The sequence below is a fragment of the Lutra lutra genome, chromosome 6 (assembly GCF_902655055.1).
Source record: "Lutra lutra chromosome 6, mLutLut1.2, whole genome shotgun sequence".
NCBI lineage: Eukaryota > Metazoa > Chordata > Mammalia > Carnivora > Mustelidae > Lutra > Lutra lutra.
The window spans coordinates 4,418,783-4,433,042 of record NC_062283.1 but is presented as its reverse complement, the minus strand read 5'-3'; the positions used below and the strand labels follow the sequence as shown (position 1 = coordinate 4,433,042).

The 14,260-nt window shown below is 45.7% G+C and overlaps 1 protein-coding gene across 2 annotated transcripts in view; it reads right to left on the bottom strand.

Annotated features, from left to right (window-relative positions):
- DCDC2 (doublecortin domain containing 2) overlaps positions 1-12,279 on the bottom strand; it is a 139,448-nt gene extending 127,169 nt beyond the window's left edge. Inside the window, exons 1-3 of one of the 2 annotated variants that reach the window (XM_047734958.1) lie at positions 12,174-12,279; positions 11,053-11,434; positions 5,938-5,992 (exon numbers count right to left, since the gene is read on the bottom strand). In XM_047734958.1, the coding sequence (XP_047590914.1) occupies positions 5,938-5,992; positions 11,053-11,345 (348 nt within the window). In that variant the 5' untranslated portion in view covers positions 11,346-11,434; positions 12,174-12,279. The remainder of the gene's footprint in view (positions 1-5,937; positions 5,993-11,052; positions 11,435-12,173) is intronic. The other variant, XM_047734957.1, reaches the window with a different exon arrangement.
- Positions 12,280-14,260: the final 1,981 nt, after the last annotated feature.

Here is a 14,260-nt window from a genome sequence, read left to right as displayed (position 1 = left end):
ACATCATACGTCCATCATGAATAGTCCCTTCGACCTTAGCAGAAAACTCAATAAGCTCCTTCTAATGATTATCCTAAAACCTGAAACTAAGTATTGATTTTCGAGTAAGCGCACAACTAGAAGCTTGGTATACCGTGGCAGAATCCTGGTGCACATTCCTAAAATTTCATCTTTTATGTGTCTGAATCCCATGCAGTATAAGAACAAGAAGTTTTTGGGACGCCTGGGTGGCTCAGTTGGTTAAGCAGCTGCCTTCGGCTCAGGTCATGATCCTAGCGTCCTGGGATTGAGTCCCACATCGGGCTCCTTGCTTGGCGGGGAGCCTGCTTCTCCCTCTGCCTCTGCCTACCATTCTGTCCACCTGTGCTCGCTCTCTCTCCCTCTCTCTCTGACAAATAAATAAAATCTTTAAAAAAAAAAAAAAAAGAACAAGAAGTTTTTCTCTGTTCAGTAGGTTTTGTTGTGTAGTGGGGGCTTAAGCGTTTTATTATGAACAGTTTGACACTTAAATTAAGTGGTATTTTCAAACACATACATTTAGTTAGCAATTTATTTTATTAGATACTTTTTCTGTTTTCTTCTTAAAAGGTTGGTAATTATTTTTCAAATGTTTAGTTTAGGTCTGTCTTTGCTTAGAACAGCTTATTACCATAAATTTTAAAATTACACATTTTCTAATTACATGCCTTCACTTTCACAATCTCCTAAAAATCATGTCTAAATGCCAAATAGAAAATACAAAATATTTGGAACAAAAGTCATGATTCAGGCTAATGGACAAACTAAAATCACTAATCCTTTAGCTTTGGATCAGAGCTGATTAGGGTTATTAATGGATACTTTTCATTAGACCAATGTTTTCCCGATTGACATAAACACTTCTTTCTCAGTCTTGCTCAAACACACACACGTACACAGCTCAATACTGAGAAAAAAAGTAAAACAAGAAAGTGTGAAAGGGAAATCAAGTATAGCCAGTTGGTTTTTTAATAGAAAACTTTGTCTTCATAGAGCCCTGACAAGGTCACCTTGGAATCACCATGACCACTGACAGGCACTTACTATCCTTGGAAAAACACCTCTGACTTATTAGTTACATTAGAGAGGCGGGGGAAGGTAAGAAATAAAAGTCTGGGGAGAGGCCTCGATTATCGTTGAAAGATCTCACAGATGTGGGTTTTATCTTCTTTGATTCTTCAGTGAATTAGTAAATGTCTAACATAATCTGGAAATCTTTCCCTAAGTTAAAGAAAGAAATATTTGGGACTTTTTACTGTATAGCAGTTCCCCCTTTGAACCCAGAATTCCCAGGCTAAAGATTAGTGAGTTAAATCAGAGAGCCCCATGCCTTCCCCTCAGCAAGGTTAATAATTATACCCCATTTAATGCCTAGAATCCCATTTCCAACCAAAAGCCTTTAAGTAGCAACTCTCATAGTATGTTTCATTAGAGATTATACCTAATGATTAAGCTGAAGTTTGAAGTTTTAAGAATTATATTCAAAACCTTAAAGCTATGCCCCTAAGGAACCTACCTAAAGTACGGGCAACCCCCTTTACCCCAAACTTGTCAGTTTTGATATTCCAGAAATCTCTTGTCCCACCTCTCACGTCTCCCAGGGGCCCCTGCGAGTGTTCCTCCCCACTAAGAAGAAACAGAGTTCCCCCCAATTCTCCATAATTGAACATCTAAGATGAAGGACGTGGATTCAAGAGGATTCAGGGTGCCTGGGTGGCTCAGTTGGTTAGGTGACTGCCTTTAGCTCGGGTCATGATCCTGGAGTCCCAGGATGGAGTCCCGCATCGGGCTCCCTGCTCTGCGGGGAGTCTGCTTCTCCCTCTGACCCTCCCCCCTCTCATGCTCTCTCTCTCTCTCTCTCTCTCTCTCTCTCAAATAAATAAATAAATAAAATCTTTTAAAAAAAGAAAAAAAGAGAGAATTCAACCTGATGGCTCATCCAACAAGGAGGATCCCACTTCCTCAGAAATGCATTCACTGGGGTCCTAGCTCAGAGTTTAACTGGCAGATTTCTCTTTAAGGCCTCAGTTCTCAAAACTAGAGGGAGCGTACTTTTTTCTTGGGCACATTACTCAGACCAAGGCAAGCCTGATCGTCCGCCGGTCATGAAGTGCATGTGTGTCTACTGCCTCCGCTCGCACATGAGAAAGAGCAAGGAGAAACCCAAACAGATCCTTCATTTTTTTTTTTTTTTCAGAAATAGGAATGTGAGGAATGGGCAAAAATGATCTTTTCTGCTGGCTCTGAGAACACAGAGTGGCAAGAGTCAAGAAAAGAAAGCTCTGGGTTGTTCTGCATTAGACGTCGATGGACACTTGCATTCGGGGTAGAGCAGAGAAGAACCAGACACAGGGAGAAGAAGACAGGGGAAGCCGAGAAGGAAGGTCGAAGGCCCGAGCCTGAACTGGCCTGGGAGACCAAGCTAGCTTTAACAATGGGGAAGTCTGATACTCAGTGCAAAAACCATTCAGCCCTCAAAATGAGGGCCTTGAATCAAACCAATGTACAAGTTCTTCAACAAAGATCATTGCCAATGGAGTTAAAATCCATCCGAGCAAGCAAGAGAGGCTACAGAGTGGTCTAGTCCCTGAGGACAGCGCCTTGTTGCTGGGCTCCCAGGGGACAAGCACAAAGCCTAGCACACAGCAGGCAGCCAATAAATCCTTGTGAAGTCATAACATTCATTCCTACAGCTCCAGATTACACTGGAGACACAATAATGTATCACACAAAGGCTCAACAATGGCTAATTTTATCCCCACAACAAAATCTAAACAGATGTTGGCCATGAAGTGCTTTAGGTTTTTTTGTAACATCCCATTTATACGGGAAACACAGAACAACCGCAGTTCAGCCTTCGCTGCACATGATGGAGTCAAGACCCCTTCAAAAGCTCCACACAACTGGATCGAAGCCCTATCAAATGCAATCACTTATCGTCTGGTACTAGATGGGCATACATCTGTCTTTTCAGCAAGACTCTAAATTCCCCGGGGGTGAGAGGCTCTGTGTGTCTTGCTGAACTTTGCCCCCAGTGCCCTGTCAACGTGCTGCGCGGTACAGGCGTCCAGTCCCGTGAAGGCAAAGCAGATGAGGTACAGAAACAAGGAGAAACTCCTTCAGGAAAGCAAAAGGGCCAGAGCACAGTGGGGCCGGTAAGGATGGGGAAAGGCACCCTTTGTGCAGATTAGAGGCTTCTAGCACCGGAGGGCAGAGGAAACACAGCCTGCTTAGGTGGCAGAGGAAAGAAAAAAGCTGGTGAGTTAACTTGGAATGTGGAAGGATCACAAGAGATCTGCACCTAGACTGAGAGGAGGGGAGAAGGAAGCAAACAGAGGCCCAAGAAGGCGTAAATAAGAGATGAGGTGCCAAGGTCCGAAGATGAGCAACCCGTCCCTGTTAAGACCCCCACTGATGGAGGGAGTGTCGGAAGAAAGATGAGAAGACAGCTATAGAAAATGCCTGAGGACTGGGAGCATGAGTACGCCTGGTCTAGAAGCTTCCTTTATCTGGATATCAGTAAAAGAAAGACCCACATATAGGCAGACAAGGGACATCTTCTCTGCACCCACCATGCTGTGCTGCCCATCTTGGAGCAGGGGCTAACCCCCACAGAGATGCCTTCTCAGTTTTTAAGACGTATTCTCCTTTTTCTTCTCCCCCTTTCCTCCTGCTGTCTGAGGTTTTGGCCAGATAATATCGTGCACTTCTTTAGGGTTAGTGACAGAGGTCAGTAGAGTTCTGCCTTCTCTGTCCTGGTGATGCCACCAAGAGCAAGAGGAACAGGCCTGGCTGTCCTTTCAGTGTCTCTTCAAAGATGAGCCTCATGGAACAGAAAAGCAATGACGGAAACCACAAAAGGACTTCAAATGTCAAGGTGACACACACAGTCTCATTGCTGTGACCTGTGGTCAGCTAGTGGATACCATTGTGTCTAAATTATTAACTAGCTAGAGAACATCCAGATCATATTGTGGACTTGGGTGCGGGAGCTCTGGGAGAAGGGAAGGAATGCTGTTAACTCCCAGCGCCCACTGGCCTGGCTTCCTACCACATGCGCAAATGGGCCGCAGCACCTAGGACACAAAGCCACACACCCAGCAGAACGCTTCTGAACTATAAAGGGTTTTTCTAGGAGTAACACGGGCTGGGGATTCTTAGAATTAATATGTTTAAGCTACGAGGATAACGGACTGGTGCACCGGTGTGATGGTCTTTGTTACAGCCCAACACAGACAATATGGACAGTATGACATTATCTCAGTTTTGAGGGAAATACCCCAATTTTGATAAGTAACGTTACTCACCCTTTATACCGGAACATCTCTGAATAAGCATGGTCTGTGTTCCTACTGCACTGGCAGATCCCCCCTTGAACCTACTGTCCACCCTCCGATTCCATGTAAGCATGTTCTAGACCCACTTCAAGAATTCTCTGAACCCTTCCTTGTGACTGGGAATAAGATATGTTACCTTCTTCCAAACAACAGCGGGTCATCAATAGCCTTTGACAAAGGGGTGCCACCTTTTCTCGGTAGACACAAATGCTAAATGAAATCACCACCTCCGATCAAGAAAATAGCATCTATGGTTTTTGTGAAAGGCCGGTGTCCATCAAGTCTGTTCTCAGAATACAGATAGTCCTCTAACCTTAAACTTGTTGCGTTCTAAAGGTTACATTGTACACCAGTCGTGGAAAAGAGAGAGGTATATCCCCCAGTAAGAATTACACACATAGAAGGTTCTCAGAACAGCTCAGAAATCTAGTCCTCTCCTTCAAACAACAGGAATAATACAGTAGAACTGAGAGCTCAAGTGGTATCTTGATGAGAAAATGCATTCACACTTCCCTTTGGGGATTCCAGGAACCCCAAAACTCTCCCTTTCTGGCAGTGAAAGGAGGGGCTTCTCTTGCTCAAAGTGGGCATTTGGTGGGTCCTGGTGTGGACTTCGGGAGGGAGCTCTCTCTGTGTTGAAAATCGAGACCAGGGAATGCAGGGGGAGGGGAATGAATGCATCCATGTCTAGACTGGGAGGCAGGGTTGGAGGACAGAAGGGGGACAGCGGGCCTCAGGGAGGAGCGGGGCTTGGGGAGTCGAGGAGCTCAGACATGCTGCTTCCCACCACCTCTCCCATCTCCCCGGCATGCCCAAATTTCTTCCACTTCTTTCTCTTTATCTCTTCTGGAAGGCTTTGTGGAGAAGGGCTGAGAAAAAATGGAAGGTGACAGCGGGGAAGTTGGAAGAAAGGAGATGCAGTTGGAAGAAAGGAGAAGACGAGGGAATCACCAGGGAGAAATACAGCAGAAGAAACGCAGTCTCCTAGTCGGAGGGAAGGGGTGGGTTTCTCACTGGTAAGATGTGCGCCACCAGTCAGAACCTTGTCTGGGAGCAGGTGCACAGACCCACAGGTAAGAGACACTAGGCGCTACTGCTCCTCAGCAGAACACTCGGCACTTAAATGAGAGCCCTTGGGAACACTTCCCCCACGAAGGATGATCTTTGCAAGAAAGGGTCATTGAAAAATTTACTGCACATCTGTTGCACGTTGCCAACTTCCTCCTCAGACACCTAGAGCCCAGAGAAACATATGCTCACGTTTAAAGAACTCACACACCTCAAATTCCAGCGCAGAAATTTGGCCTTGGTCACCAATTTCCAGCAAGGTAGCTGACCTTGAACAGTTGTGTATCCTTCAAATAAAATTCCATCCAAAACCAGTGCCCTGGTATACTTTCCACTACTTGCTACTGATTCTAACCAGTGGTCATCCTTTAGCTATAGCATAAGCAAAAGACTGAAAAATGCATCCTTTTGTCTATAAATGATTAGAATGTCATCCAAGTTCTAAGATATGCAGTAAGAAATACAAAAATGGCACTGTGATTTACTGGAGTCTTCCAAGTGTCACTGGCATTACCTCTGTATTAACAACTTCCATAGGTCTCCTCTTCATCTCTCCTATGTCCAAGTAACTGTGGGAGGAAAACAAAACAGTAAGGTTCCTTTTGTTGCTTTTGAGTTAGTTATGTAAATTTCTTATTAAAAATTATTAAGACGTAAAGCAAGCCATAGGCAATGCTTAGGCCTAAAGCAAAAAATAGTTACCAATTAAAAGCAATGAGGGAATTAGGAACTGCCCTGAGCATCACCCACCAGAGCCGGTCCATGTCTTCTCCCAACATCAATGACACTGAAGTCTTAGAAACACACACTTCTTCAAGGAAACGTTTTTCCCCACAATGGTTGGCCCCTATCTATGCAGTATTACTAATTCTTACACCTTTTTTTTTTTTAATTTTTTTATTTTTTCAGCATAACAGTATTCATTATTTTTGCACCACACCCAGTGCTCCATGCAATCTGTGCCCTCTACAATACCCACCACCTGGTGCCCCCAACCTCCCACCCCCCACCCCTTCAAAATTCTCAGATCGTTTTTCAGAGTCCATAGTCTCTCATGGTTCACCTCCCCTTCCAATTTCCCTCAACTCCCTTCTCCTCTCCATCTCCCCTTGTCCTCCATGCTATTTGTTATGCTCCACAAATAAGTGAAACCATATGATAATTGACTCTCTCTGCTTGACTTATTTCACTCAGCATAATCTCTTCCAGTCCCGTCCATGTTGCTACAAAACTTGGGTATTCATCCTTTCTTTCTTTTTTTTTTTTTTTTTTTTACAGCTTTATAAACATATATTTTTATCCCCAGGGGTACAGGTCTGCGAATCGCCAGGTTTACACACTTCACAACACTCACCATAGCACATACCCTCCCCGATATCAATAACCCCACCCCCTCTCCCAACCCCCTCCCCCATCAACCCTCAGTTTGTTTAGTGAGATTAAGAGTCATTTATGGTTTGTCTCCCTCCCAATCCCATCTTGTTTCATTTACTCTTCTCCTACCCCCTCAACCCCCCATGTTGCATCTCCTCTCCCTCATATCAGGGAGATCATATGATAGTTGTCTTTCTCCGATTGACTTATTTCGCTAAGCATGATACCCTCTAGTTCCATCCACGTCGTCGCAAATGGCAAGATTTCATTTCTTTTGATGGCTGCATAGTATTCCATTGACTTACACCTTTTTTTTAAAAAGATTATTTAGTTATTTATTTATTTGACAGAGACACAGCGAGAGAAGGAACACAAGCAGGGGGAGTGGGAGAGGGGGAAGCAGGCTTCCCATGGAGCAGAGACCTCGATGCGGGGCTCAATCCCAGGACCCTGGATTATGACCTAAGCCAAAGACAAACACTTAACTGACTGAGTCACCCAGATGCCCCTTCTAATACCAGTTGTGATAGAAAGAGTGGTTTGTGTGTACAGGTCCTTAACAGTTTCATTTGTCACAGCTTTTAGGTCAAAACAAAGTACTGGGGTGCCAGGTGGCTCAGTCGGTTAAGCATCTGACAACTCCTGGTTTTGGCTCAGGTCATGATCTCACAATCGTGGGATCGAGCCCCACAGCAGGCTCTGGGCTCAGCTTGGGGTCTGCTTCAGATTTTCTCTCTTGCTCTCTTTCTCTCTCTCATAAATACATAAAATCTAAAAAACAAAACAAAAAACACAACAAAGGAAGTCCTGACAGCATGCATTAGACCATCTGTGAAGGGGGGGAATCTTCTTCCCTATGAAAACACTTTCATGATATGGAAATGATCAGCCACGGGGATGTTTAGGCATTGGTTCAGCTAAAATGCACATGGATGGCCTCGTTAACCTCTGGAGACCCCTATTACCACATTACTACTTGCTCTAATATTAGCTAGTGATCCTCTTTAGCTATAGTGTGAGTACAAGCTGAAAACCACATTTGTGTCAACCTCAGGCCCCGAGGCCATCACTGCGATCAGGTTCCACTGTCCTTCACGCATAGCAGGTGGTGAATAAATGTTTTAATATAAAAATAAGTGTAAATCTAGCCTTTAATTTATAACCATAGATGCAAAGATACCTCAACCACCATCAGTGCCGAGTTGCCAAAAACAGAGTTTATATTAGAATTAATTTTATCTGTGTTTTGTTATTGTTGTTTGCATTTTTTGATAGAATGCTTTAGTTAATCAGTACCACTGGAAATTCACATTTTTCTTACATGAACTGTGTTTACATAAGACAGTGCAAAACTCCCTTTGTTTAGCAGTAAAATGGCTCTTTTGCAAATCTGCAGGGACTGATTTCTGACTCAAGAGCAAAACAGCTTTACTGCCATTTGCAGAAAAGTGATCTCAGACCCACAAAATTAATGAAGTAGAGTCAACTTCCAAAACTTCCACACAGGAAAGCTTTAAGGAAAATAGCTATCTCTAGAATTCTCCACTACAAAATAAAGGTTGAATAGCTACCTCAAGTTTAACTATGGTTTCAAAAATTTTAGGAAAACCCTGAGTCAAAGAAATTCAAGAAGGAAGTTGATCATTTTCATTTGAGTATTTTTTTCTACCATTGCTAAGTTCCCAAACATCGCTTAGGGTCCAAATGACATAAATTACCCTCGATATCTTCTGGGCTTTCTTTTCTTTGGCCGGTTGCCCCATTTGTTATGTAAACTTGCGACTGCTAAATTTCCAACATATTCAGCATTTAAATCTTCAGGGCTTATCATTAAAACCATAGATTATACTTGAACAGAAATAAATAAACTGTTCACCTGTCAGCATGGAAAACTAACCATGGAAACTGTTATAACAAACTCGGGAGTTTTTTTGTATATGAGTTAAAAGCAAAGATTACCATGCAAATCTCTTATATCCATATAAAGAATGACTTGAAATACACTTCCTCTTTGGTTTGGAACTGGACCTGTTTTTATCTTTTGAGTCAGTAGGGCCAAATAAACAAAAGAGAATAGGAGTTACAAAAGTGAGTCTTAGACCTGGAGTGCCTGGGTGGCTCAGTGGGTTAAGCCTCTGCCTTTGGCTAAGGTCATGATCTCAGGGTCCTGGGATCCAGCCCTGTATTGGGCTCTCTGCTCAGCAGGGAGCCTGCCTCCCCCTCTCTCTGCCTACTTCTGAACTCCCTCTCTGGGTCAAATAAATAAATAATGTTTTTAAAAAATCAACAAGATACATGACGAAACATGTATTGTATATGGACATAGTGATCCTTTGTAATTCTATGACATTTTGATGTTTACAAAGCATGCTCACATCCATCGCACTCACTTTCCTAACAAGACCATGATTTAAGCATGGTTATGCTCCTTGTAGGTATCAGGAGGCTGACTTGCTGAGGCAAGTGCCTTGCCCAAAGATACACAGCTAAGAAAGAGCTCAGCCTCATGTCTCCTGATTTTTAAGTGTTAAGTATCTTTGAAGCACATGGCTCCATCTAGTTCTTATCCATGAAGTTAGTTAGCCAAAGTGTGCTGAAGGAGGTTTCCAAATGCATCTGTCATCTCACATTAAAAACAATGTCTAGCAGAGCAAAAAAAGCAGAACACTCAGAACTCAGTTAAAGCAGATTCAGAAAAGAAAAGTGAATGTGACAACATTGGGGATATTTGGGAAAATATTTCTATATAGTGAAAATTAGAATTCACAAGTCTAGACTTGGCAATAAGGATACGTTTTTGCTATCCTGAGGCCCAAGCCAAATTTCAATGAAAACATTGTAATAACAACTATGAAACATAAAGTTTCCATGCGATCCAGTAATCCACTCCTAGGTATATAACCAAGAAAAATGAAAACTTGTACACAATTGCCTCCAGCAGCATTATTTCATAATAGCCCAAAGTGAAACAACCCACATGCCTCTCAATGGATGACCAAAATGTGGCATAGCCATAACCACGGGGTATTCTTCAACAAGACAAAGAATGAAGTGTTGATACACACTACAACTTGGATGAGTCTGGGAAGCTTCATACCAAGTGAAAAAGGGCAGAAACACCAAAGGCTACATATTGTATGATTCCATCGGTGTGACATATCCAGAACGGACAAATCCCTAGACACAGAGAGTAAGTAGATCAGCAATTCCCAGAGGATGTGGAGAAGGGGAAACTGGGGTTTTGTTCTGGAGTGTTAGAAATGTGCTAACATTATTAGTTCGTAGTGATGGTTGCACAACTCCATGAACCTCCTAAAGATGACTGAAATAAGTAAAGTCTATGTTGTGAGAAATATATCTCAATAAAGTTGTAAAAATAAAAGTGTGGAATATTAAATTCTACCTATCCTCCAACACCCACCCCCACCAGAAACAATGTCCCTCAACTGTGAACTTCCACATAATTTTATTTTTCTAATTCCATTTATTCCTTTCTACTTTGCATTAAAATGATCAGTGTGCATGTGGTCTCTCTCCTGCTAGATCTCAAACTCTTAAAGACAAGGAGTCACATCTAGCTCATCTTTGTTCTTTTCGCAGATCTAAGCACAGCTTGCGAACTCACTGACCACCTGTATGAGTGAGATTTCTGCCAGGAACTGGGAATAAGCAGACTGACCCCCTGCACTTGAAGGTCTGGCCATCAAGTACCTACAGACAGACATATAGGCAGATACCATAAGCCAATAAGCTTTTCCAAGCATTATGCTAATAGCGTAAACATGCAGGTGGTGGGAGGAGGGTCACAGCAGTGGGGCGTGGTCAGTTCTACCTGAAATGAAAATTTGGAAGAATTTAAGCAGGTGGGGTGAGGGGAAGGGCAGAAAGCAATTTTCTCCTCCGGTGATTACATACTATCCAATAGTTCAAAATAATTTTTAAGAAGCCGTTATTTAAACTCAAAAAACATGTGTCAAGAAAAAGGAAAAAGAAAACAAGAGGAAAGAAAAAAAAAAAAAAAAAAACGGAAAACGCTCAAGTGTCCAGTCTGGTCACCGAATACTTTTCTAAGATTCCTGTTCCTCCTGCATCCCCAGTCACACATAACCCCCCACCCCAGCCGCAGCGGGAGCCCGAGAGGTATCCACCCGCGCAGCCCCAGCCTCTGGTCACCCGGCGGGTGGGCGAGGCGGGGCTCACTCCTTTGCTCAGGCGACGACCTTCAGCGGTGGGCAGAGGGGACAGACGGACTCACTTGAGCTTCTTGAAGGCTTCCTGGCCCCCAGCCACGTAGTTGCCCCCGCTCTGGATCTGGTCTAGCTTCCGGATGCGGTGCCCGCTCCGCGGGGTGTAGATGTTCCTGACCGCCCCAAAGGGCGCCTGGACGCCGCCCGTCACCTCCTTCAGAAAGACGTCGAAGCTGGACACCTTCTTCTCGTGAATGACGACGCGACGCCCCGCGAAGAAGGGGTCCCCGTTGCGGTACACCAGCACGCTCTTCACGACCGGCTGGGACAGGTGGCTGGACCTGGCGCCTGTGCCGCTCATCTTCCCGCGGGACGTCGCCCTGCGGGCTTCTCAGGGGAGGTGCCTCTCTGCCCAGATGCCTCGCGGCGCGCACCCCGCGGGGTCGCCTGCTGAAACCAACGCGAAACACACAAGCCCGCGGTTAAAAAAAGAAAGAAAGAAAAAGAAAAAAAAAAAAAAAAAGGCGGAGCGCGGACTGAGCGCCCGGCTTCACCCTGCGGGGACCCTGCGGGCTGCGGGGACCCTGCGGGCTGCGGGGACCTTGCGGGCTGCGGGGCGCGCCGTGCACGTCCGGCGGGCTCCCCACAGTCTGCACAGCCAATCAGAGCTCTCCGTGCGCGCAGCACCCCTGCTTCGCACGCTCGGGGCAGAGCCCAGGTCGAGCCGCCCCGGGACGCGAGCGCGCGAGGGTCTTCACGCCGGGGAGCCGAGGCGCCGCCGGAGGGAGAGGTGAGCGCGCGCACTTCCACGCACACACGAAGGGCAAGGACGCTCCAACTCCATGTCTCACTTCCTAGTCGCGGGACCCTTGCAAACGCTTGCCCGTTCTCGCTTTGACCCTAACCCCTTCCTCTCCTGCTTGCTCCCCAAATGAAAGCAATGGAGAGTCTGGCTCGAATTGCCCACATGCTTATTTGCCGAAAAATAATACTCTAATGTGCGTTGAGGGAGAAAAGGGGGGCCTCGGGGGAGGCTCGAGCTTCCGGGACCCCTGGCCCCACCGGCGACCACCAGCGCCAGAGCGGGCGAAGGTCCCCGGGTACCGTTTGAACCCCGCGGCGCGCCACCGGGTCCCAGGGCGGGAGGCAGCGGGTGGGGTCCCCGGGGACGCGGCCCCCGCGGGGGTACCTGGCGGCACTCGAGGGCCGGCTGGGGGAGGGCGAGGGCCGGGCGGGGGCGCGGCGCAGCGGTTCGGCTGGCACCGCGCTGAACTCGGGGGCGGCGTGGCTCTGCCGCTGTTCCTCCGCTGCCGTTGCCTCCGCGGGCCTCCCTCACCCCCCGGGGGGCGGGGGGGAGGGATGGACTTGTTACTTCTCGCCGTTTCCATGGCGACTGCAGCCACGCGCGGAGCCGCGTCCGCCAACGAGGCCTGGCGCGCGCCCGGGTCCCTTGGGCTTTGCCCGGGGCCTCCCCAGATACAGTGGAGAAGTTAGGGCTTGCGGGGGTGGGGGGAATGGAGGGGCGCCCGGTGGCGTTACCGTGCAGTCGTAATATAAATGAACGCCCCCTGTGTGCCAGGCGCTATGCTAGAGGTTGGTGATACAGCGATGAAGACGGCCTCCTGCAGTATCTTGAGTGTTGGCCAAGCCACTCTGGGACATACGTATTGTGAGGCCAGGAAAAGTGTCCTTGAATTCTCCTTGCTGGTGCAGACTTCATTACTGACTGTTCCTAACGCATCATATATGAACAGAAGTAGCATTGATAATATATATGATATACATAATATATTTAATAACTGCTATTAATGGAATGTTTTCTATGTAGCCAGCACTGCGTTAGGATCTTGATTACACTGTCTCCTTGAATGCTCACAATAACCTTCAGAAGCAAGCATTATTCTTTTCTTCTGATGAGGAAACCAAAGAAACTTACCTCGGGTCACACACAAAAGTTCGAGCCTCCTTCTCTGTGATTCCAGAACTGTCTTGACCACCATGTCAAGGCGAATGCGTAAACATCGCAATCTGGAGCAGAAACATTTTTATTAAGGTTACCTAATACATTCATATCTGGAGAGTTCACGGTTTTCCAAAGAAGACCAAAGAGAAGAGAATAATACAGAGAGAAAAGAGATGGGAATTCTGTGAGCCAGTTGTAAAGAACCCACAGGTTAAGGGAATGAATGGGGAGATTATCTGTGCAAATATGCTACCAAATAAGGAAATAAGGCAGAAAACCTGTTTTGACGGAAAGAAGGCAATAAACCAAGCAACCCCCAGACAACCCAAACCCCTCTACCACCTATACCACCCTAGCACAAAATGAAAACTTGCTGCCGTTTGTTAAAAAAATTAAGAATATCAAGATGGCAACAGGAAAGCATTAAACCAGACACGGGGACGTCCGTAAGTGTGGGGCCTTGTTGTAAGTCCATGAACCCACCACCTCACATGTACGTTCTGGTTCCTTCCAAAGGAGTATCTCCAGTGCAGATCTGTCTCCTGGGGCCAGACTTACTTACCCAGTAGTCTCTTAGTGATGTGGTGGCAAGTATTTAGTTAATGGCTGTTGGGGAGGGGAAGGCCTTGATTCATACCTTTTACCAATTTTTGTAGTTTAAATACTGCAAATGTGGCTGATTTCCAGCTACCAGTCTCATGTCACTGAAGGCAAGAAAGGCATAGTTGCATGCCTTTATTTGGTATCTCCACCATACTGTTAGAGTAGACTTGGAACTTCATAGATAATAGTAAAATACAGGTGGTGGCAAGTTTTGAGTGTATTTATTACCTTTGTTTATAATATAATTTATTTAACTGTACATGTAATATAATTTAACTGTACATTTATACAGTTTAAACTTTTTAGTGGCCATGTTTGAATTTTTTTTTGAAAATTTAACAATTACTCTCACAAGGCAGCTCCTGAACAGCTTCCCTAGACTATCAAAAAGCAACCTAGACTCAACATGTTCATAGGATCTCATGTTTTCACCAACACCTTCTCTTTTCCTCTCCTTCCCTTCTCCATAAAGGGGCCCTCCTCGACCCATCCGAACACACATTCCTCTCGCTCGCAGAACACACTTGACCATGCAGAGAAACAACAGCGAACAGTCATCTCTTCAATCTCTCTGCTCCTCTGTTTGCTGAATTTGGTTTTGAGCTGTGCAGAAGCCCAAAACCACTGAGCAAAAGGAGAAGCATTTCAGAAGCCACCAAGGGTACCTGAACCCTGATCTCAAACAGTGGAGGGGGAACGAGAAGCCACTT